This window comes from Perca fluviatilis, chromosome 12, assembly GCF_010015445.1.
Source record: "Perca fluviatilis chromosome 12, GENO_Pfluv_1.0, whole genome shotgun sequence".
Classification (NCBI taxonomy): domain Eukaryota; kingdom Metazoa; phylum Chordata; class Actinopteri; order Perciformes; family Percidae; genus Perca; species Perca fluviatilis.
The window spans coordinates 33,847,255-33,873,027 of record NC_053123.1 but is presented as its reverse complement, the minus strand read 5'-3'; the positions used below and the strand labels follow the sequence as shown (position 1 = coordinate 33,873,027).

At 37.3% G+C, this 25,773-nt stretch overlaps 4 protein-coding genes across 4 annotated transcripts; all 4 read right to left on the bottom strand.

Moving 5' to 3' along the window:
- Nucleotides 1–3,283: 3,283 nt before the first annotated feature.
- LOC120569434 (olfactory receptor 2T27-like) lies at nucleotides 3,284–4,734 on the bottom strand. The gene is made up of 2 exons (XM_039817303.1): nucleotides 4,180–4,734; nucleotides 3,284–3,349 (listed from the first exon to the last, which is right to left on the bottom strand). The coding sequence occupies exons 1-2, from the start codon at nucleotides 4,732–4,734 to the stop codon at nucleotides 3,284–3,286; spliced, it is 621 nt and encodes a 206-aa protein (XP_039673237.1).
- Nucleotides 4,735–12,079: 7,345 nt separating this feature from the next.
- Nucleotides 12,080–12,999, bottom strand: LOC120569433 (olfactory receptor 13C2-like). The gene is given in 2 exon segments (XM_039817301.1): nucleotides 12,080–12,390; nucleotides 12,393–12,999. Coding segments are annotated over 2 exon segments (918 nt in total).
- Nucleotides 13,000–16,709: 3,710 nt separating this feature from the next.
- On the bottom strand, nucleotides 16,710–17,630 carry LOC120569432 (olfactory receptor 11A1-like). The gene has a single exon (XM_039817300.1). The coding sequence runs from the start codon at nucleotides 17,628–17,630 to the stop codon at nucleotides 16,710–16,712; it is 921 nt and encodes a 306-aa protein (XP_039673234.1).
- Nucleotides 17,631–24,620: 6,990 nt separating this feature from the next.
- On the bottom strand, nucleotides 24,621–25,547 carry LOC120569431 (olfactory receptor 6N2-like). Its single transcript, XM_039817299.1, has one exon. It carries the CDS (start codon nucleotides 25,545–25,547, stop codon nucleotides 24,621–24,623), a length of 927 nt encoding a protein of 308 aa, XP_039673233.1.
- Between the last annotated feature and the right edge of the window lie 226 nt (nucleotides 25,548–25,773).

The following is a 25,773-nucleotide window of genomic DNA, read 5'->3' as shown; positions in this document are numbered from 1 at the left end:
TCAGATCAACGCTAGAGATGTCGGACTTTTGTGCTGCTTATTGATGTTCGATAGAGGAAATGAAAAGAACAAACAGCAACGGAGAACATTTAACAGTTGACAATGTGTTTTATGATATATATGCCACCTTCGACCAGCAATCTGAGCTCCGGCGGCAGCGGAAGGCGGAGAGCTCCGTGGCCGGCCGCAGCGTCTCTTCCCCCGGGCAGAAACACAGCTTCGCCTCGCTGCTGCGCCGGTCCCCGGTGATCCAGATCGGACTGGCCAAAGACAGAATGGTGATCGGGAGGATCTTAAACATAGTCCGGGAGGATGTTACACGTAGTCCAGGACGACCGGTATGTCGAAATCGGCGGTAAGTTCCACTAAGTTTGCCGGCGGCAGACGGATGGAGAGAAGCTACAGCGGGGCAACAGAGACCGTCTGCAGGATCTGGAGCTCAGTGCCCGTTAAAATTATATTTAACGCATAAATACATACAGAAATAAAGAGTGGAGGAGTGAGCCTGGACATTTCAGTCTGTTTAAACTTCACTTTGAAGCAGAACCTCTTAGTTCAGAAGGGTGAAGTTTCCATTTGGACTCAGATCTGTGAACCGATCATAATAAATATTCTTTGTATTAACACATGAATTAGTCTCTTTGTTTTGTAGTCGATAGTTCATCTTAAGTTTACTTAAGTGGAAGCAGTATCAAGTGGAAGAATGGGACTATAAACCTAGACTTACATATATACATATATATGTATATATACATACATATATCAAAAGCTTAATTTTTCTCTGGACTCGATCATAAATACATGTCTGACCTTTGGAACGAACCACAAAAACTAGAAAATCGCATTCATGACGATTTATGGTGATTTTTTTTTCCGTTAGCCCTTTGCCTACATTGACGCTGATGCATTAAAGAGGCGTGAATCCCCTGTTCCAAGATGGCGGCTCTGTTGACGCATTCGTTCCAATGAACTGCCGTAGACAAGGCGACATCTAGTGTATATATCTGTTTACATCAGTACTAGCATCCCTGCAACGGCTACCTGTCAAATACAGGATTCTTTTGTTTGTTTTTAAAGCCATACACGGGCTGGACCCCCTGTACATTTCAGAACTTTTAAAACTTTACTTTGATTGCAGAAATTGCTTTAACTGTTCCATGATTGAGGCTAGTCGGTAAGGGAGAAGAGGCCTTTGTGGTTCCTAAGCTTTATAATAGCCTTCCGCTTTCAATGAAGTGTTCCCCCTGCATTGACACTTTTAAGACACAACTCATTTCTTACATGTTTCCCATGGCTTTTGGTTGCTCTTTTAGTATGTTATAGCCTATAATTGTTTAAATTGATCTTACACGTTTTGTTTCTGTTAGGGTTATTGTCTCCATAGGTGTTTCAGGCCCAGACTTGTAACAAGTTCACAGCCCTGCTCAAGAAAACAATAAAAACTAGAACTGCAAGCAGTTATGATGGGGTCCAAGCCTCCCGGTGCCAGTCGCCCCCGATGACCCGGGGAGTGTGCGAAAGCAGGACCCAAAGCGTAATGGTGGGGAGGCAAACGTCAGGAAATTTCGAGAGTTGTGAGATGCAAGGTCTGTGGTACATTGCCATTGCAAATGTACTGGTTTAACAGTTCACCTCCATGCACATATACAGACTACCTTCAACAATTCTCTACAATAAACAAACTTCTTAACCCCCCTGACAACATTTCTACAACCTTCACAGTGGACCTCTTTTCTCTTGTTTTTTCAATCCAATATCAATGCCATTTACAACAACTTGACCACCTCCACTGCTCTTTCAACCACTACATCTGCCTCCCCCCCTTCACCCTCTCAGTCACTCTCTGATGTCTCTCTGCTGTGCTGTCCCCACAAACATAACATCAACAAGAAGTGACATCACCCAACATTACTTAGAGCACCTTTAACATTGATTGACTAAAACGGGTCAAAACTCATCTACATTGACCATAGTGCCACCTAATGGCCAATCTTTACCAAATTTGGTACAGAGACTCAGAGCGGAATGCAAAAACAAGCATCACAAGTTTCAATTGCAATCGTAAATGTCCCATTTGCATGCATTAAGTTATTGGCCAAAACACAAACGTTGATTATAGCGCCCTCTAATTGCCGATCTTTGCTAAATTTGGTAGAGAGCATCGTTGTGGGATGTTGAACAATATCCTCAAGAATTTTGCTGATAGCATTTAACCCTGCTGTTGTCCTCGGGGTCAAAGTTCCTGTATCAGTTACTATGGCTTTATTTTCAACCCTATTTCCCAAAAATTACATGGATGGTTCCACAATGATCACTACCTTCATGGTCTACCTGGGTGAAAATCTGTGATCATTCATAAACATATGTTTCTCTGACCTTAACTATTAGTCAAGTTAATTCCTAATTTCTGCTTATTTTACAAGAAATTAGGCATAATTTCATGTAAATGTGGTTTATCCACCATCAATTCCATAAAAAAGTGTGAAACTAGTGGTAACAAGTTATGGAGTTGGCTAAAAAGATGTAACACAGAATTACCTAAGCTACTTTATGCTTTATAAACAGGCAATCCAAACCGGAGGGAAAATACAAGTGCATGGTCGATGGGAAGACAATATGAAGGTTAATTTGGCCGAGATATGATAAAGTTTGTGTTTAGTAGCTAGCTAGGAAAATTTGTTTGGTCGTCAAATTCACATACTTTAATGTAGCAAAATTCTTTGAATAACTTTGGTCAGGTCCATCTGGAGATGCTACCTACCAGGTTTTGTGTAGATCGGTCGCACAGCCTAGGACTAGATCAAAAAGTTGGTTTTGCACATTGCGCAATATTGCGAAAAAACTTCTTAGCGGAAATGGGCAAGGCCTACATCATGTGATGTAAGGTTTTCTAATGTGCGATGTGTAATGTGGGAGTTAAAGGCAAAGCCACCTAGTGGTTCACATGTGTACTTTTTGGTAGGTGAGGTCCATGACCCATTGTACATTTACCCTGTAAATTTAAAGTTGCTCACATTAGTGTAAGTGGTGAATCTAAAGTTTCGCGTTGATAGCATTTATTTTGGTTGAGATATGACAAAGTTGGTGTTTTCATAGTTAGCTACACAAATTTGTTTGTGCGTAATTTGCGCCATTTTTATCCTAGAAACATTCTTTTAATAACTTTTTGTCAGGTTGGTCTGGAGATGGTATGTGCCAAGTTTCGTGCAGATCGGTCGCACGGTCTAGGAGGAGTTCGGTAAAGTAGGTTTTCGATAAATTGCGGTTTTTCACGCATAAAAGTCTAGGCGGAAATGGGTACACCTGTGCAGTAATCATGCTGTCTAATGAGCATCTTGATATGCCACACCTGTGAGGTGGATGGATTATCCCAGCAAAGGAGAAGTGCTCACTAACACAGATTTAGACAGATTTCTGAACAATATTTGAGAGAAAAAGATAGAAAAGATAGATCTTTGAATTAAGCTCATGAAAATAGGAGCAAAAACAAAAGTGTTCCGTATATAATTTTGTTCAGGATAGGCTGTGAGTTCCTTGCACAGGGCTGGTTTTCTTGTTTCTCATGGGGATTTCATGGATATGTGCATGTGTGTAACCGCTGCTTATTGCAAATAAGGTATAGTCCACAGTGTTAAGAACAAAAAAGCAGCATTTGCAAAATCCAGAGATGTATAGTAACGAAGTAGAACTAGTTCACTACTGTACTTAAGTACTAAAAGGCTGTATCTGTACTCTATTGGAGTATTATTTTCTTCTCCTACTTCCACTTTTACTTGAGTACATATTTTCGATGAGTTTAATACTTTTACTCCGATAAAACTTTTATGTGCTGCATCATTACTCTTTACTGTTGTGAATTCCTCACGCTACGGAGACTGGGTAGGTTACAGTGTGTCAAGTTACGGCTACGTTACGTACGTTAATTAAGTAAGTTACATAAGAAATCCCTAAGATCGCCTTGTGTTTCTTTTCATTACGGTGGTTGCCTGTTCAGAAGTCAGAGACGATGTAAGTTTGTACTCTATTTAGCTATTGTTGCAGCAGATTAATCTATTCCTGTTAATGTCTTTACAAAATCATTTGTAAAGACATTATTAAACGTACAGTTTTGGGAACATTTGTTTCCAGTCGAGCCAGAAGTACATCATATGTACTCAAACAAGAAAAGTTGATTAGAACCAACAGGTGGGGTAAGCAGGTCTGTGCAGCTTTTCTCCTGACTTCTCTACTACTTTGATAGGTTATTATAAGTATCCTGGTGTATGTAAAAAGTATGAAGAGTACAGGGAGAGGTACAGCAATTACTAAAACAATCCAGCCATATATATTAACCACTCTTGAACTCACACAGTGAAGTTTCTGAACTGTGCTGTTGCAAATTATTCCTTTCAAGATAAAGTAACAGAGCTTTTCATTAACACTCAGTAATATTACCACTGAAACCTGACAAGCAGGCAGAATCCAAGATAAAATCAGGAAAATATAAACAGTTGTTTTTCTCATGATAGTTGGATATTGCAGAGGTTTACATATAGACACATATCTGTCATAGGCCATGACTGACAACAGGAAAAATTCTGAAGAGGCTAGAGTGTAATAGATAAACCACTGAAAGAGACAGGCTGAATAAGATATGATCTGTTTTTCAGATAAAAAGTCAATCAAAAGCTTTGGATAGATAGCAGTGCTGAAAAGAACAGCTTTGATTAACAAAGCTGCAATGAAAATGTACATAGGCTCATGGAGGGATTTGTTAATCACTATGATGCATACAATAGTGGAATTACTACAAATTATTAGAATATATGCTGTAAATATGATCACAAAATAAAGATCTGTATTTTTGCACTTCCTCATGCCCATCAAAAGTTATATATGTTACATTTAATTCATTATCCATTAAGATTGTCTGAAACGAAATGTTAAGGAATGAAACTGGTATATTACTAGAAGTATCATAGCACCTGAGATTCTCTTATTCAGTTATCAGTACCTGACCTTGATACACACTGATGTGGTCCGGCAAACACAGAAATTGGATCTGAGATCTGTTTGAGTCAGTGGGAAGTTTTTATCAGACTGCTTCAACCTCCATGGATCTCATTAACCTCTGCAAAGGAAAAGCTACCAACATTTAAACAACTTGATCAAACTCTGGAGGGCTGACCTCATAGTTATTGTTCGACTTTGTTTGCTCAAGTTATGTGATCAAACTGCTGAGACCTTGAGACCTAAACCCATAGATATTGTTGGGCTTTGTTTGCTTAGGTAATTTGAGTCAGTCACATTTTATTGCACCATGTATAACAACTTCTAAATTAAAAAATCACAACAAGATTAAACTGTATCTGCTTGTGCATTTAGTTTTGTTGGAGCACCTGTGGTGCTGAATTAACTAAATGTGTTTTTCAGAGTTACCTCCAGGACTTGCCTACCATTGAGGTTGCGGTATTCCAGACTTTTATATTTTTTCTGAGGTATATACATGAAAGATGTGAAAAATAGATGTTTAGTTTAGTTTATTTCTTTCACACAGCATAAGAAACACATTACACTGAAGAAATACAAATATACATATATATATAGCGGCTTAAAAACCACAACCAGTAGTACATATGCAAATGTAGACGTACACAATCAAAAATACAATTTAAGTGTTAGTGTGCAAAAAAATCATAAAGATGTAATAAAAATAGAAAACATGTAGACAAACAGAAGTAATTGCCATGTTTACAATAAAAACAGTTCCCTAAGATTAATCTTTTTCCCCAAAGCAAGGCATTTCTAATTCTATTTTTATACCTAGATAATGACAAAGAGGAATCCATTCAATGTAAAGTTTCATTCCACATATACTTCATGAAATTTGATAAGAGAACTGCCCGCGGGAACTTTTGTACAAAGGAAGATGAACATTCTCAGTCTGTCTCATTGTATAATATATAATTAGTAAATAAATAATTATAGAAATGTAAATTGTAAAAAATTAAATAATATCTAAAAGCCAAAAGGGAAATCTTTTTTATGTTTTGTTTTAAACACAAATATATAGGTTTGAAATGATTTCCTTGGATTGTGGTTGCACCTGGGTGAGACTAACCAAAGATTGTTTATTGTGAAGAGAGCTCACCCGAGCATATAGAACAGAATAGTTAGATGTGACCCAAGACCATCTATAACTGTTCTAAACTGTTGTATACCTACAGAGAAGAATAGCATTACTGTTTGAGTTTTGGCATGAGTTTGGTCCTTATTGGGCTGTGCAGAGAAGGGGCGCTGCACAGTGGTGACGAACAGTACAGGCTGTCTGTCTTGTCTTTTGGTTTGTTTAAATTAGTTGTTTGTTACGATAATTTTCGGTTCAAACCATCATTAGATGCACTGTCTTACGGACCGTTACCATAAGCCACTATGAGTTGTGTATGGGAGCTGGATTTAATAGTCGGGTCGATATTGCTCATCAGCGTGGTAAGTGAACTGGCCAGCAACGTGGAGTCTGCTCACATGTACGCTACAACAGAGACTTTCTTCTACAACTGAGCGCCTACGCAGGCGATTGGAATCATACCGATTATAAACATACCCACGGAGATAACAAGAACTTTCAATGACAAGGAATACAATAGAAAACGAAGAGGGGAGGAGTGTGCCAAAGACACAGGAAGAAGAAAACAAAAGCGCTCCCAACTATTCTTTCAAACGTCCAATCGATAAAAAGGAAAGCAGACAAGTTGCGAGCAAACACTTGTTACCTGCATGAATACAGGGAAGCCTGTGTCCTAGCCTTCTCTGAGACCTGGCTTAAAGGGATATTTCACCGCTGGAAAGGTGACTATGTATTTAAATGTGAAATCATTTTAGAAGTTGGTGCCAGAAAATGTATTTTTGGCTCATGTGGATGAAAGACAACAACTCTCAAAGTGCACTTGCTTCGCTTCCCTACAGGCCACTCCCAAGGCCTACCAGTTACAGAGGTATCGGAGGGAAATTAATAATATATGCTAATACTCTAATGGAGCAACACTAAGGACTATAACACAAACCACAACCAATGTGAGTTTGAACTTTTAATTAAAAAACATAATATGAACAATTTCAAACTCATAGCTCATCCAGAGCTTCAGCAATTTCTTTATAGCTGCAGTATTTTTTTAATATTTCATGTTTGTATTGCCCGTCAGGAGCTGGATATCTCTATCTAAACAACACAGGCAGGCAAAACAAGACAACAGCCTTTCCCCAGTCTCTCGCCTTGCAGGGCCCATTCCACGAAGTGACGGTAGGCTGTTAGGCGATATTGTCTACGAAACAGTAAGCACAATGTTAGCGACACAAGCTATTTTCACCTACAGTACGCAAGCATAGATGTAAAGATAACAACTATAGCTCAGCTGACTACGCTTTATGTGAAGCACAGTGTTTTGGTGTCAGCAGAAAGACTTCTCTTAGAAAACTGTACAGTGGTGCCTCTGTCTCCATTCCACCAGACAATTTTGGATGAAAAAGACCAAAGAAAGGTCCCTGTAGTCATGCCACTAGGACTGTAATGTTGGTCATTGCTAATGACATACACAGTAATTAATCTAGCATACTTTCAAATTAAATAAATCAATTCAAGCCTACAAGCGAGGAGGGCGGGGAGGAAGCACAAGCAGGGACGCCGTCCGGGCCTGCTAGCCCGGCTAAGGATCTAACACACCGATTGTCACTGCTCCTACTCTCCAATGCCAAATGGATCACACACAAAATGGATATATATGCTACAAATACACACGTAACTGCTGCGTGAGGATTATCACAGAAGCCTGCCTGGCTGAACACACTCCCTCCCGGACGGCAGCTACCAGCTAGCACGGCGAGCTAGCAACCGGCAGAAGGTATGAGTTGAAAACGTTGTCACGTAAGAGCCTTGTCCATGTTGCACAAACATTTTAATTGCATTTTCTGTCTGTTAAGAGACACAAATGCACTCTTTATGTTTTCCCCCAAAACTACTGTTTTAGCTAACTGGGCGCCATGGGCATTAGCTGCAGCAACTCCAGTTTTTAAGACTGCTTCTGTTCGTTTTTTTTGCTATCGTGAGTACTCACATAGGTATAGCGATCAAGATTAACGTAAAAAGTGCCCGGAGTTCTCCTTTAATGATAAAATTATAACGATTAGAGATACAATTCAACACCTCTTGCACCCAACTCCTAACAGTTCACCTTTAAATTCAGGACTGCTAGAAAGAACAATAAGACCTGACATATACTTAGACTGCTTTTATCATATAGACCTTCAACAATTAATGTTAAAGGTCTCTTCAGCAAAGCCATCTACCTGTCTGTTAGACCCGATCCTAATGCAGCTACTTAAAAAACCCATGATTAATACTTCATTACTAGATATGATCAGTATGTCTTTATTAATAGGTTATGTACCACAGTCATTTAAAGCAGCTGCGATAAAACCTCTTCGTATAAAACCCACCCTCAATCCTGAGGTCTTAGCCAACTATAGACCTATATCTAACCTTCCCCTTCTCTCCAAGATCCTTGAGAAAGTAGTCGCTGATCAGTTATGTGATTTTCTACACATCAATAGTTTATTTGAGGACTTTCAGTCAGGATTTAGAATGCATCATAGCACAGAGACGGCACTGGTGAAAATTACTAACGACCTTCTAACTGCTGCTGACAAAGGACCTGTCTCCGTACTTGTCTTACTAGATCTTAGTGCTGCATTCGACACTATTGACCATACCACCCTGCTACAGAGATTGTAATATTTAGTTGGCATTAAAAGAATCGCACTAAGCTGGTTTAAGTCCTATTTCTCTGATTGACCTCAATTTGTTAATGTTAATGATAAATCTCCAAGTACGCTAAAGTTAGCCATGGCGTTCCACAAGGCTCAGTGCTTGGACCAATTCTATTCTCCTTATATATGCTTCCTCTAGGCAATATTATTAGGAAACACTCAATTAACTTTCACTGTTATGCGGATGACACCCAATTATACTCATCAATCAAGCCATATGAAACCAGTCAGTTAAATAAACTTCAAGTATGCATTAAAGATATAAAATCCTGGATGACCTACCATTTTCTGATGTTAAGCTCAAGTTTACTCTGAAGTTATTGTGCTAGGCCCTAAACACCTCCGAACCTCATTATCGAAGATATAATTACTCTGGATGGCACTGCCCTGGCCTCTAGCACTACTGTGAGAAATCTAGGAGTTATTTTTGATCAGGATATATCCTTTAACGCCCACTTAAAACAAACCTCAAGAACAGCTTTTTTTCACCTTTGTAACATTGCCAAAATTAGGAACATCCTGTCTCAAAACAACGCTGAAAAACTAGTCCATGCATGTGTTACTTCCAGGCTGGACTATTGTAATTCCTTATTATCAGGATGCTCAAATAAAACTGTTAAGACTCTTCAGCTGATCCAGAATGATGCAGCGCGTGTTCTGACAAGAAATTGAGCGTCATCGTCAGTTCTGGCAGGCCAAGTAGTCAAGACGCTGCTAACGCTATTAGCCAACAACACTGTCTCATCAGCTGATCTATTCCGGCTGAGCTGCATCAACTGATCTGCATCAGCGCATCAGCTGGTCAACTCCCCTCGCTGCTTAATGGCTACGCTCAAAACAGGGTGCCCTATTTAAAGCAGATTCAGTTTGCTCCTAACTGCTTGCTGCTCGCTTCTCTGCAACCCGCCTCCTCCCCAGCTCCTCCTTGTCGTGTATAACGTGGCATTTGCTTTTGTGAGCATTCCCTAATGCTGCTGCTGTCCTCTGACTCTCTGCTATTTCATGGTGCTCATGAAAGGTCAGAGGACTCCCTGAACAGAGCCATACCACCAAAATTTAATTCAGAATTTATCAACTTGAATTGCAATTTATTCAATAAAGATTTCCTAAATCATTTTTATTGTCATGTGTGTTCTTGACTTAATGGACCTGACAGAACTACGAAAAGAGATCATATTGCTCCTGTATTAGCTTCTCTGCATTGGCTTCCTTTAAAATCCAGGATTGAATTTAAAATCCAACTACTATTTCTAGTCATTATCTTTATTGTGACTATTATTGCCATTGTTCATCACACCCCCAACAGGCACCATCAGACACCGCCTACCAAGAGTCTGGGTCTGTCCGAGGTTTCTTCCTAAAAGGGAGTTTTTCCTTGCCACTGTCGCATTTACGCATTTATGCATGCTCTTGGGGGAATCACTGAAATTATTGGGTCTTTGTAAATTATAGCGTGTGGTCTAGACCTACTCTATCTGTAAAGTGTCCTGAGATAACTCTTGTTATGATTTGATACTATAAATAAAATTGAATTGAATTGCATGAGTTATAATGTTCATTATGTTTATTTTTTTCTCCAAATACATAGATCTGTTTTAGACAACACATATGCTTTTGTAGAGTTGCTGTGTGGGGTGCCCGGATAGCTCAGTTGGTATAGTTAGCGCCCATGTGTAGAGGTTTACTCCTCGACATGGCGGGCCCGGTTTAGACTCCGACCTGCGGCTCTTTGCTGCATGTCATTCCCCCCTCTCTCCCCCCTTTCATTTCTTCAGCTGTTCTGTCAATAAAGGCCTAAAAAAGCCCCAAAAAGAATCTTAAAAAAATAAGAGTTGCTGTGTGTGTGATATCAATAAATATGACATTATTATTTTAAGTATTGGCATAATGTCATGAGGGCAAAAGCGTCTGGACTTTTTTTTGAAGAAATGTAGATATTTAGTTCGCAGCACAATCAAAAAACCATAAAACGTTAAGACACGTTAAGAAAAAGATTTGTATTTCGACGTAATCCAATGACACAAAAAAAAGTAATCCACAGCGATCAGTAGATCCACAAAAAGGGTCACGGTGTATCCAGCAAGGCCTACGCGTGTCACATTCACCAGCCAGGTCCAAACAGGTGAACGAGGCCTCTCCACTTCGCCGTTTAACAAAGTGGAATAAACGTATAAAAGTCCAAATCTACACAAAACGTGCAATCAAGCTGACATCAAATTTAAATACATGGCATTTAGGCAACCTTTATTGCAACGTTGGCACGGCAACATGTCCAGATAGTGCAACAGTAATTTTCATTTTTTTGTGTCCTGCTGCTCCCATCGTCATCCAGGTAATATTTTTTTTTACTAAAGCAGTATATGAAATCAGATGTATTACCTACCACCATTTAGTTGTTTTGTGTTATTTAAAATATTTATAAAATATCTGGTCATGCCAAACGTCATTATTCCACTAATTTTTTAAACAACGCAATTACCCGTTTCAGCCACCTCAGTAGGGCAGTGCTCCCCCTGCTCCACGTATGCGATCAGACCCATCTGCTATGGTGCTGATGGGGGGCAGAGACTGAGAGCTACATGGAAAAATATGCACCAAACAAGCCACTTTGAAATGTTGCTCTTTTCATGAATACAAATACAGACTCAGTTCTGTAGTTCATGATTTACCAAACTGAGGCTGTGAGTTCCCTGCACAGGGCAGGTTTTCTTGTTTCTTATGGGGGTTTCATGGATATGTGCGCGTGTGTAACAGCTGCTAATTGCAAATAAGGTATAGTCCACAAACAGTGTTAATAACAAAAAATATATAACAGGAACCAAAATACGGTCCCTGATACTCTTTATTTTTCCAGAATGAAATTAAAAACCACTTTTTGCATGCAGTATTTGCAAAATCAGACACTGAAAAATCTAAGTTTAACAGAAACCTCACACAGGTATGCACTCTTGCAATCAAGACTGTTCATTTAAACATCTTGGAATTTTCAATTTTCAATCAGAAGACAGAGAAAACATGGTATTCATATACATTTCAATACTGGTAATGAAGTTTAACTTTACTACAAAAACAAACTTGAAACTTCAGAAAGCATTTTTTGATTACATGATAAGATAAAAGCATTTTTAAAGATCAGCAGGAAAAATATGAAGCTAACAATATTTTTCATTATGGTTACATCAATTAGAAACAAATCCTTGAATTAAATGCCTTCCATGAATGAGATAAATCACAAATTTGCATTATTAATACATTGTTAAAAAGTGAATGTATTAGTTTAATTTCTTGGACGAAACAATTTCTTTATGTGTTTATAAATTTCTTTCATTTTCAGTCCATATATGATCGGATTAAAAAGAGGATGATACAAAATTATTTGTAAGGACATTATTAAACGTACAGTTTTGGGAACATTTGTTTCCAGTCGAGATAGAAGTACATCATATGCACTCAAACAGGAAAAGTTGATTAGAACCAACAGATGGGGTAAACAGGTCTGTGCAGCTTTTCTCCTGACTTCTCTACTACTTTGATAGGTTATTATAAGTATCCTGGTGTATGTAAAAAGTATGAAGAGTACAGGAGAGGTACAGCAATTACAAAAAGAATCAAGCTATATATATTCTGGACTGTTGAAATCACACAGTGAAGTTTCTGAATTGTGCTGTTGCAAATTATTCCTTTTAGAACAAAGTAACAGAGTTTTTCATTAGCAATCAGCAATGGGCCCACTGACATCTGACAAGCATTCAGAATCCAAGCTAAAATAAGGAACATATTAACAGTTGTTTTTCTCATTATAGTTGGATATTGCAGAGGTTTACATATAGACACATATCTGTCATAAGACATGACGGACAACAGGAAGAATTCTGAAGAGCCTAGAGTGTAATATATAAACCACTGAAAAATGCAGGCTGCATAAGATATGATCTGTTTTTCAGATAAAAAGTCAATCAAAAGCTTTGGATAGATCGCAGTGCTGAAAAGAACAGAGTTGATTAACAAAGCTGCAATGAAAATGTACATAGGTTCATGGAGGGATTTGTTAATCACTATGATGCCCACAATAGTGGAATTACTGCAAATTATTAGAATGTATGCTGTAAACATGATCACAAAATAAAGACATCTGTATTTGTGCAGTTCTACATGCCCATCAAAAGTTATATATGTTACATTTAATTCATTATCCATTACAATTGTCTGAAACGAAATGTTAATGAATGAAACAGGTATATTAGAAGTATCATATCACCTGAGATTCTCTTATTCAGTCATCAGTACCTGGCCTTGACACACACTGGTGTGGTCCTGGAATCACAGATATTGGATCTGTGACCTGTTTGAGTCCATGGGAAGTTTTTATCAGACTGCTTCAACCTCTGGATCTCATTAACCTGTCCAAAGGAAAACCTTCTTACATATAAACAACTTTAAACTCCTGAGACCCTGAGACCATGGTTGTTGTTAGACTTTTTATGCTCAGGTTATTTGCGTCTGTCATATTTTTCTGCAACATTTAAATAGAAAATCGCAACAAGATTAAACAATTGCTTGTAGGTTTTTGCTGTGGAGTTGTTGAGGCCATGCAGTGAGGGTTCATGTCAGTCTCATTCAATGCATTAAACGGGTATGGCTGGTCCTACCTGTCTCAGTACCTCTGTTAACCACTCTTCAAATAACTGCAAAGCTAAATACAAGTCCTCTTCTATGGCTAGAATTTAGTAGACTTGCATTAAGAGATACTGGACATGATGATGTTTGACAGCGATTAAAACACTAACACACAGTATGTATGAGACCACATTGAATAAGCTAAAATGGACTCTACATTATACCAATATTTACCCTCTGCAGAGTCTCTGATGCATATATTGGATAGTTAATCGTAAATATTATATATATATATATATATATATATATATATATATATATATATATATATATATATATATATATATACATACAGTAAATTAATGGGATAAGTCTGTAGATATATTGAATAGTTACTTTTAATCACTATAAAGTATTGTTTGTATAAAGTAAACCTAATATATTAATGATTAAAGTACAGTATATTAGATAGTTTCTTTTTAACACTATACAATATTGTTTATATAAAGTAAACCCTTATACATTTACGGGGGAAAGCCTGTAGACATATTGAAGAGTTGATTGTAATTACTGATAAATAATTTATATAAAGTAATGACTATAAAATAATGTTTCTGCAAGTTATTATCACATATTGTTTTTTGTACAGTAGAAAACCAGTATTACACAGGAATTTACTGTAAATTGATTGGATAATCATGTAAAATAAATGCCTAAAGCTTTTAAGATACTATTAATGGGCTGTCAAATAGGGTAATTTTACATTAATTTGACATGATTTGTGTGTGTTTTACATCCAGAAATCTGTACTTTAACAGGGAGTTCTTGTGGATGGATTGGATAATCTTGTGAATTTACCAAAGAAAACCGTATGAAAAGTTTTCATTTAAATTATGTAATTTTAAGGTATTTTGTAGTTTGTACAGACTTATACATTTGTTTGACATTCTAAATATGTTTTTTGATTAAAATTCGTTTTAATTCTACAGTAGTTGGACTGTGAAAATACAGAAAATGTACAGTAAATATCTGTATTTTAAAATGAAATTCTTTGTAGAATAACATAAGGTTTTTTACTGTCATTTCACGGTAAATGTTTGGCAACTTTTGCTGCCAGACTTTTTACCGTTTTTTAATGATTGTTTTTTAACGTTTCTTTACATTAAATGTAAGGTTTAACTGTAAAAAAAGTGAAATAACTTTTTTTTTTTACAGTGTGGCCAAGTTGTCACCCATATCTCCCAGTTCTTTGACCCACATAAAGCATGTAATGACAGTCAGGATTCCACTGACTCAACAAACTGGCAATCAGAACTTGATACAAAACCAATTGAGGCCACATCTTAGCAATGGCATGGGCTCTATCTGGGTCAGTTAGTCTAACAGCATTCTGGGTACAGCTCACTCTGTCGCTCGCTACAGTACATTGAAGAACAAATTATTAAAGAGAGACTGGAGATGTTATATTGTTGTAAACTCAAACATTTCAAGCATCAGCAATGTAACTTTTGGAATTAATGCTTTTGTTCTCGGAAATACCTGGTCCCAAATAACTAGTTTTAAGCAAATGGTGCATGTACTGTAAACTAACATTTATTCAGAACCCGAGGTTGTGTCCAATGTGTGTCTAATGTGAAGTTGTTTGGATAAGCGCGTCTTAAAAAGCTTCAAGCAGAAAGCTTCAAGCAGAAATACCAGAAGCTTAGCAATCCACTCATTCCGTACGGACACATTGTGAATGGGCACTTTACTAGTATTTGATACAAAGAGCTACTGGAGAGATATTAGTGTGTCGGTGTTATAATAATAGGTATTGGTGATGTTTGTTTTTGTTTTTTGTTTTGTTTAGATTTTTCACTTAATATAATTATTGTATTTTATGTTTGGACCCCTTCGAAAACGAGATGATACATCTCAAGGGGTTTATCCTAATAAAAAATGTTAACCAAATTAGCAGTAGTGGGCGCCACCCATCAATTACAACACCACTTGCGTGGGGTTCATTTTCTCATCCACACTGATCATGCAGCTTTGAAATGGCTGTTAAAGACCATAAAGGGCAGGTAACTTGATGTAATAATTATGACAAAATTATTTGACAGAAATAAGTTAGTCAAGTTGTTTATTATTACAATACAATGATACAATGAAAATAACTGCTTTGTCTCTTGGGGCACACAACTACAATTTCACATACCGGAAATGTGCACATGCTTTTGTTTTCAAGGCTGTTATTTTCAAATATTGACAATATATTTGTTACATAACGACACGCCTGCCACCTTCCATGTTTCTGACATAAAGCATGGGTTGTGTTGCATGGGAGATGAGTGTGAAACAAAGCTGAGCCAGCTATCAAATGAATGAAAGTGAAAAATGGTTTGACATTTAACATTTAAATTGGGATTAGGAGACTAACAAATTAGGGAGGCCTGCACAACGAGTTAAATAAACAAGTACCTTTATTAAAGAGAACAAAACTAAAGTAAACTATTGTGTGGGATGTTAGTAATCAGTAGTGTAAGATGGGTGTTGGATGCTATGGAAGGGTAAATGCTCAACTAACCTTTAACATAAACAACGGTTCAACTAGACACAATTAAACCAAACAAAAAACCAAATTGGGTGCCAGCATGGCAACAGACTGCCTGCAGGGAGAGTGAGACCAGACCTCATGAAATCACCCAGCTGTATAGACTCCCAGCAGGTGAGGCCAATCCCCAACGAGGTGGGGGGAGACAGACAATCATGTACCAACTGACAAGAGACAGATACAGGCCAAAACATAGTCAAATGGCTCAGGGCCATCACAAAATTAATCTAAAAAGTTTTATAATCATCTAAGTGCTTCAGTAAAGTATGTGTTTTTTTACAGACTCAAAGACGTGAGTAACTGCATTCAGCCCAATGTGGTCAGTTGGAAATGTTTTGGAGTGGTCTAGGGGACAACAGTGACTCGAGAAACTTAAAACAAATCTTATCTTCTTCTACTACTACTACTACTACTACTACTACTACTACTACTACACTATCCCATTCTATATACTGTATACACACACTACTGTACTATAGATATACATTTTTATTTCTCTATTTAGCCTATCTATACTTATTTCTGTCTTTGTGCTGCTGCAACTCCTGAAACCCCCTGGGGATCAATAAGTGCTTAACATTTATTATCCTATGTATATTTTAAGGACATTGATCATGTCTTTAAAGTCTTTAAATGTTCAGAGTAATCAAATCTCTGCAGTATTACAAAACAATGACTGTACAAAAGTGTTAATACATCAGACCATTTTGCACAGCAACCTCTTCAGGTGTTTATAAATTTCTTTCATTTTCAGTCCATACATGATCGGATTAAAGAGAGGATGATATATTACTAGTTGTAAAGACATTATCAAACGTACAGTTTTGTGAAAATCAATTTTCAGTCGAAAAAGAAGTACATCATATGCAAGCAAACAGGAAAAGTTAATCAGAACCAACAGGTGGGGTAAACAGGTCTGTGCAGCTTTTCTCCTGACTTCTCTACTACTTTGATAGGTTATTATAAATATCCTGGTGTATGTAAAAAGTATGAAGAGTACAGGGAGAGGTACAGCAATTACAAACACAATCAAGCCCAATATATTCAGCACTGCTGAACTCACACAGTGAAGTGTGTTAATTGTGCTGTTGCAAATTATTCCTTTCAAGATAAAGTAACAGAGTTTTTCATTAGCAATCAGCAATGGTCCAACTGACATCTGAGAAGCAGGAAGAATCCAAGCTAAAACCAGGAAAATATTAACAGTTTTTTTTCTCATGATAGTTGGATATTGCAGAGGTTTACATATAGACACATATCTGTCATAGGCCATGACTGCCAACAGGAAGAATTCTGAAGAGGCTAGAGTGTAATATATAAACCACTGAAAGAGACAGGCTGAATAAGATATGATCTGTTTTTCAGATAAAAAGTCAATCAAAAGCTTTGGATAGATAGCAGTGCTGAAAAGAACAGAGTTGATTAACAAAGCTGCAATGAAAATGTACATAGGCTCATGGAGGGATTTGTTAATCACTATGATGCCCACAATAGTGCAATTACTACAAATTATTAGAATATATGCTGTAAACATGATCATAAAATAAAGATATCTGTATTTCTGCACCTCCACATGCCCATCAAAAGTTATATATGTTACATTTAATTCATTATCCATTAAGATTGTGTAAAACAAAATGTTAATGAATGAAACAGGTATGTTAGAAGTTGATAGATAGATACTTTTATATCCAGAAGTAAATTAAGCTGTCCAATGGCTCATACACATCATACATACACATAGGCACACAGACATATGACATCCACGCACACATACATACTACAAAAATACAAAGGAAGATATCAATATTGTGTCCTTACAATACAATTAGAAGTAGTATCATATCACCTGAGATTCTCTTATTCAGTCATCAGTACCTGGACTTGATACACACTGGTGTGGTCTGGCAAACACAGAAATTGGATCTGTGACCTGTTTGAGTTCGTGGGAAGTTTTTAACAGACTGCTTCAACCTCCATGGATCTCATTAACCTGTCCAAAGGAAAACCTTCTAACATGTAAACAACTTTAAACTCCTGAGACCCTGAGACCTCCGACCTCATTGATGTTGTTAGACTTTTTATGCTCAGGTTATTTGAATCGGTCATATTTTTCTGCAACATTTAAATAGAAAATTGCAACATGATTAAACTGTATTTGCGTGTGCATTTAGTTTTGTTGTGTTTCTTCGGGGTTACCTCCATGACCGTGCCTATCATGAGGTCATGGTAGTCCAGAGGGATATATAATAAAAGTTGTGTGTAAAATAATTGTCTAGATGTCACACAGCAGAAGATTCTTGTTCTGATGTGTTTGTTTTGCATACATACTCATTAGTTCCTGTATTCTTGTTTGACTTCATACACATCAAACAATGGCATTTCACAATTCTATTATGTTTACATTCTTGTCTTTTCATAGTCATAGTTAATATTTAATAATAAGCTATTGCACTGTTCAATCCCTGCACTGTTCACTTTTGCCCTATCACCATTGCACACACTCTACCATAGCACATTATTATGGTCATTGCATCACATGGTCAGTCCATACTAGGCCTTTGTAATCACTTCATAAATTGTTAACTCTTTACAGTTCTGTGAGTGATTTTTTTATGTATGTGAGACATATGTGTGTATGTGTGTTTGTTGTGTTATGGTTGTCTAAGCTACTGGATGCCTAAAAGTTCCCTTGGGATGAATAAAGTATCTATCTCTACATCTACAACAGAGATAAAATGTTTGTTTGGTAATTACGACAGAAAGTATAGGCTCAATTTAACATCAACACAAACTTAATTTACAATGTACATGCTTAACGGTAGGTTTCTTTCTCAAGGAACATGTGTGGTCCTTAGTAAAACCATTTAAGAGCACATGAAGAATTTTAGGGGCACAATGAAAATGTTTCAATTTATGTCTATTTCTTTAATAAAAGGGTGCGAGGAGACATTTACAAGCAAAGCAATTTAATTTGTTTTAATACAAAAAGTATTGTAGATTTTTAAGTATTTCTGATTCAAACTATATTTATATATCAATTATGTAATTGTTTTTACATTAAACTAATTTAAACTGCATATGGTTTAAGGTTCATTCATTGTCATTGTGCAACACAGGTCCCGATCCGGACCTATTCTCATGTTGGCAGACCTATCTCCACAGCGTTGAGGACCGTAGGTAAGTTGGGGTACCCTATACATTTTACATGCAGTTGAACTTTGTACATATACACCAGATTTAGTGGTTGTTGCCACCCGTGTAATGTTGTATTAAGCACCTTTTTAGAGAAGCAGGCTAGGTATTTTGTTTAAACTTGTTTTGTTTAAAGAGCTAGAAGTGAGCTTGGCCTAGTTTTGTTGGATACATTTCATTTGTTTGGCACTCTAGGTCCCATCTTCCACCACCCTTTTCTGACCTATTTCCTTGTTATGAATAAACACCATAATTTTCACTTTTACATTGACTCTGTCACAATTTCTTGATTGTCTTGTTGTTGATCCCGAATCCATCAACGGGGTCATAACACAATGTTCATAAAGTGAACGTGTCAACATTTCAAATCAACAGCCCTAAGGCCCTGACACACCCAGGCGACCGTCGTCCGTCTGTCAACGTTGGTCCAACGGTGAGCAGCCGCCCACCTTAGTTTGTGCGGTGTGTCCGGACTGTCGCCATGCGTCGGCTTTCGTGGGCTTTCTTTTGGCTGATTCAACATTGGCGTCAGCCACCGCTGAACCGGCAATCCATCGGATTGGCTTTCAGCTTGAAAACGGTAGTGAGCAAAACAAATGACTGTGAGCGCACACAGAAGGCTCTTCACATTTTTCATCTCATCTGATCAATCCAACAAACACATAGCTGTCAAAACTGGCCAAAAGACATGTGAATGCTCCTTCTAAATAACAGTTTCGAAAGATTGGAATAAGTATTTTTGCACATTCATTTATAATTAATATAATTTATACTGTTTTTTGAGCCCCAGTGGGGAAATTACAATTTGTCCATAAGATGACAAACAGACAAAATACACATAACTACATGTGTTGGTTTATTTATTTCAACAATAACATGTCTTTTAAAAGATCTCTACATACCTACACTTTACAGAATAAACTAACAATAATAAATGAATATCCTGTACCCTGAAATTGAATATAGAGACGGTAATAGACCTCCCTCTCTCTGCTCCAACTGCATGGCTTAAATGTTCTGAGAAGTTCCTCATTCAGCTTTATCCTTGATTTTGACTCGTGAAGCCCCTAAGTGACACTGATGGAACATACTGGTAGCGGTCATGTGACAGTTTGTCAATTTGTGTTTCCATGACAATATTTCCAAGATGGCTGTGTGCATGGTCAACAGATATAACAGAACTAGTTCATTTTTAAAAGCATTTTACAAATACAGCATGGTCAGACCCCGCACGTAGCTGCCCATTCTATTCGCCTCGCAAAAATAAACTGGACAAAGTAACAGTTCAATAGCTGATTTGTGACAATTGCTCATATTCATTTCATTCAGATAAGTTGTTAATATCAATAGAATTTTAATATGCTGTCATTTTCATCCTTATCCACTACTTGCTATTTATTCTTTGTGTTGTGATAATTGCTTCATAGTCATAGTTTTTGGCTAATTACAACATTTTCATTGATTCTTCCATTTGCTCATATCCATCGTATTCTGCTAAATAATGTCATATTCATCACCATTCTGTAAGTGGTGCTATTTCGATTGTTCTCTGGTGAATTGGAGGTACTCGCACTGATTGCCCTTTTGCCCTTTTCAAATCTCTGATAAAATACTTACAAATTAGACCTATATTTGACTTCACAGTTATATAACAAAGTGCATATCTTCATATAGTTGGGGGGTAATAGCTCAGTGCGTGGGGAGTTGGGTTGGGAACAGGAGTGTTGCTGGTTCCAATGCCTATATGGACCAAAGTGCGGAGTGTGGACTGGTAGCTGGACAGGTGCCAGTTCACAACATTAATGCTGCTTTCAAACTCCTTTTTTATTCTTTTTAATGTCATTTTTAAATATAACACTCTTTATCATTTGTATTTATTCATTTTTAAACTTTTTTAGTGAAAATACAGTATTTATGAGTCAATGGAATTACATTTAGTTCATATGTGCACTCTGTATGTACAGTTGAATGGAAATAAAAGCTATCTATCTAACTATCTATCACCTTCTGGGCACTGCCAATGTGCTCTTGAGCAAGGCACTGAATCCCCAGCTGCTCAGGATGCCTGTCCAGCAGTTGCAACCCCCCCACTCTGACATCTCTCCATTTGTGCATGTATCGGACCTGAGCCTGTGTGTGTATTTAAGGCCTGTGTATATTAGTGTGATCTAACAACAGGGGAAACAAATTTGTAATTAATTGTAATAAAAGTATGAATTATTAAATTATTATTATATCTGAAAGATAATTTGTTGTAATGAACAGGGATGCCCTCAGATGGATGGTTTTACTGTTGGCCAGGGGGGTTGAAAAGTGATCTTCAAGGAACAATAACACACTTCCTCTATGCACAAAGACAAAATAAAAGTAAAATGAATTGCATTTCTGCTAATGTATTTCTATATTTTACCAACATTTATTTAAAACAAACAGATTGTTGAAGCTGACAAACACCTTTTTCACCTGCGTAACATTGCAAAAAGACTCATCCTGTCTCAAAAAGATGCAGAAAACTAGTCCATGTATTTGTTAGTTTGAGGCTGGACTATTGTAATTCCTTATTATCAGGTTGCTCCAATAAGTCCCGTAGGACTCTCCAGTTGGCTGGCTCCCTGTAAAATCCACAATTCAATTTCAAATCTTTTTCCTCACCGACAAAGCTCTTAATGGTCAGTCACCATCATGTCTTAAAGAGCTCACTATTTCCCTACTAGAAGACTTCACTCCCAGAATGCAGAGTTACTTTTGGTTCTTAAAGTCTCAAAAAGTATTATGCAAGCCAGAGCCTTCAGCTACCAAGCTCCTCTTCAGTGGAACCTGCTCCCAGATTTGGTTCGTGAGGCAGACACTGTCTCCACATTTAATGGACCTTTTCTCACAGCAGACCTTTGATCTGTCATAGTAGGAAAAGCACAGCTGAAATGGATAACCTTAACTATGTCTCAATTCCATCAAGTGTCCCAGTGAGATATTTCAGTGAGTCAGCATGAACAATACCAGGACCTCTCCTAAGTGGAATGCAGCCATCATTCATGGTTTTGAATACACCTGTGCTTTTCTTACTATGACATGTCAACATGTCTGCTGTGAAAAAGGTCTATTGTAAATTCTCTTCTTTGATAAAGCGTATCAGTAGTTAGTGCTGGCTCAGGTTTGCCTTGGACCAGCCCTTATTTATGCTGCTATAGGTTTTGACTGCAAGGGGACTTCCTATGACACACTGTGCTCCTCTCTTACTCCATCTGTGTGCATTCATGTCCCATTAACACATGTTAATAACTTAGCTTCTTCTCCAAAGTCTTTGTCCTTTCTCACCTTGCAGATTGTCTTTGATTGTGGTCGCACCTTGATCATGACTGCAGGTTTAAAATATTCTCTACTCTGCATTGCTAAACATCCTCAGAACATTCTTACAATCCAAACACATTACCAAAATGTACAGGCAGAATGCTAACAAAGACTTATATATAAATATAGCATTTATATCTTTGTCACAAATGCAGCTGGTGTAGAATATAAACAGTTCCATAAATCCAACATCAGTTCTGCAGTTCATGATCTACCCAACTAAGGCTGTTAGAAACCTTGCAGTGCTAGTGTTCTTGTTTGTCATGAGGCATAGTCTACATAATGCTAATAATAATGAAAAAAATTACAGCAAAAATAATATGGTTTCTTTTTCATGTTTTTATTTTTCCACAATAAAACTAAAAATCTTTTTATACTACTAACCCTTTACATACAATATATTGCCAACTTAGACGCTAAACAAACGTTAAACAGAAAACTCACAAAGGTATGCACTCTCGCATTTAAAGCTCTGGATTTAAATGTCTTGGAACTTTATCAGGAGGATAAATGATATAGATACAATTTTCAATACTGGTAACAAAGTTCTATTTTACCATGGAAACAAACTTAAAAATTCAGTATGTTTTTATCTGAAAATGTAATCACAAAATGCAAAGTGAAAATATTTCATATCACATTGTTAAAGCTAACAATGCTTTTTATTAGGGGTGGGAATCTTTTACCATCTCACGATTCAATTCGATTCCGATTCATGAGGCCACGATTCGATTCAAAATCGATTTTCGATTCAAAAAGATTTTCGATTCAAAACGATTTGATTTTATCCATAATGATTTCTAATCGGGTTTCCGATCATGATCTACTCTCATCTGCTTTGCTATACAGAATGACAAACGGAGACATTAAAGTGTCTTTTTCACATTTTAAGTTCAATTCTCAGGGAAGTGACTTTTATCAAAAACATTGTCTGGTTAAATAGATGCATTTCCCAGGAAGGTTGCAGTTTACCACAAATATCATGTAGAACACAACCGGTGAAGACAAAAAAACATCTATATTTCTCAGTCAGACTCAGTAACTTAAAGAATAACAATTTTACAATTAACAGTTATGACTCTCGTGCATCACACGAGTTTGCAAAACACAGGATTCGAGCACCCACGTATCAGTTATGTAGTGAGCGGTGAATGTCACAAAAGGTTGCTCTTGATGTCCATGCATCACATGTTAGTGCCACTTTGGTCGTTTCGGTTAGGGCACTGGCGACCTTTCTTTTAGTCTCATTGTAAAGCTGTGGCACAGCTGTCTCAGTGAAAAACTTGCGGGACGGTATCGCGTACCTCGGCTCCGCTGTCTGTAACATGCAGACGAACCCCTCGTTCTCCACCACACTGTAAGGCCTTAGGTCTTTGGCGATGAAGCAGGCGATAGACCGAGTTATTTTTTTTCCCCTTTCGGAGTTGGCAGGAAGTTTCGTGAAGCAGTGCAGTGTGCGTTGGTCTGCAGCTGGCGGCTGACTCTGCTCCGTGTCGCTGAGCTCCGGGTGATGCCTAGTAACATGAGCCCGCGCATTTGTTGTGCTGCCGAAGTACTTGGTCTTCGTTTTGCAAAGCTTGCACACTGTGTGTGTCATGTCCAGCGCAGTGCTTCCAGGCATTCGGTAAAAACCGAAATGACGCCAAACTTTAGCTTTAAGTGAAGACAGGGCTGGTTCATTGACATATGGGCTGGTTGGATCTCCCTCTCATCCATATTTGCTTCCTCTTTGTTTTAGTGATTTGCCGCTCACGTTCAAAAACTGTCTGCGTGGTGACGTCCGGACGTCCCGTATAGGCTAGTTACAAAAATGGAGGCGAACAGCCAGCTGATTTTATTTATTTATTAAATCGATTCTTGGACATTTCAGATCGATTCTGAATCGTTGCAAATGAGAATCTAGATTCTTCTGTGAATCGATTTTTTTGCACACCCCTACTTTTTAATTATGTTTCAAATGTATATTAAGTCTATTAAAACTAAATCATTGAATTAAATACCTTTCAATAATCTTTGCATTATTATTAAATTGTAATTAGTGTACACAGGTAAATCTTTGAATATATTAGCTTAATTTGTCTTGACGGAAAAATCTCTTGAGGTGTTTATAAATTTCTTTCATTTTCAATCCATATATGATCGGATTAAAGAGAGGATGATACAAAATCATTTGTAAAAACATTATTAAACGTACAGTTTTGGAAACATTTGTTTCCAGTCGACCTAGAAGTACATCATATGTACCCAAACAGGAAAAGTTGATTAGAACCAACAGGTGGGGTAAACAGGTCTGTGCAGCTTTTCTCCTGACTTCTCTACTACTTCGATAGGTTATTATAAGTATCCTGGTGTATGTAAAAAGTATAAAGAGAAGAGGGAGAGGTACAGCACTTGCAAACACAATCAAGCCGTATATATTCAGCACTGTTGAACTCACACATTGAAGTTTCTGAATAGTGCTGTTGCAAATTATTCCTTTTAAAATAAAGTAACAGAGCTTTTTATTTGCAATTAGTAACGGTGCAACTGAAAACTGACAAGCAGGCAGAATCCAAGCTAAAATCAGGAACATTTGAACAGTTGTTTTTCTCATGATAGTTGGATATTGCAGAGGTTTACATATAGACACATATCTGTCATAAGACATGACTGACAACAGGAAGAATTCTGAAATGGCTAGAGTGTAATATATATACCATTGAAAGAGACAGGCTGAATAAGATATGATCTGTTTTTCAGATAAAAAGTCAATCAAAAGCTTTGGATAGATAGCAGTGCTGAAAAGAACAGAGTTGATTAACAAAGCTGCAATGAAAATGTACATAGGCTCATGGAGGGCTTTGTTAATCACTATGATGCCCACAATAGTGGAATTACTGCATATTATTAGAATATATGCTGTACACATGATAACAAAATAAAGATATCTGTATTTGTGCACTTCCACATGCCCATCAAAAGTTATATATGTTACATTTAATTCACTCTCCATTACGATTTTCTAAAATAAAATGTTAATGAATAAAACAGGTAAATTACTAGAAGTCTCACATAATCTGAGATTGTCTTATTTAGGAATCAGTACCTGACCTTGATACGCACTGGTTTGGCCCGGCAAACAAAGAATTGGATCTGTGACCTGTTTGAGTTTTTTGTCAGACTGCTTCAACCTCCACAGATCTCATTAACCACTCCAAAGGGAAAGCTACTAACATGTA

Excerpts from the sequence above, each read along its gene's own strand:
- LOC120569434 (XM_039817303.1), bottom strand. The coding sequence starts at position 4,734 with ATGTACATTTTCATTGCAGCTTTGTTAATCAAAGCTGTTCTTTTCAGC. Across the intron at positions 3,350-4,179 it reads CCTGCTTACCCCACCTGTTG|GTGTGGCATATCAAGATGCT; the intron begins GTTCTAATCAAC and ends TCCACCTCACAG.
- LOC120569432 (XM_039817300.1), bottom strand. The coding sequence starts at position 17,630 with ATGGATAATGAATTAAATGTAACATATATAACTTTTGATGGGCATGTG.
- LOC120569431 (XM_039817299.1), bottom strand. The coding sequence starts at position 25,547 with ATGGAGAGTGAATTAAATGTAACATATATAACTTTTGATGGGCATGTG.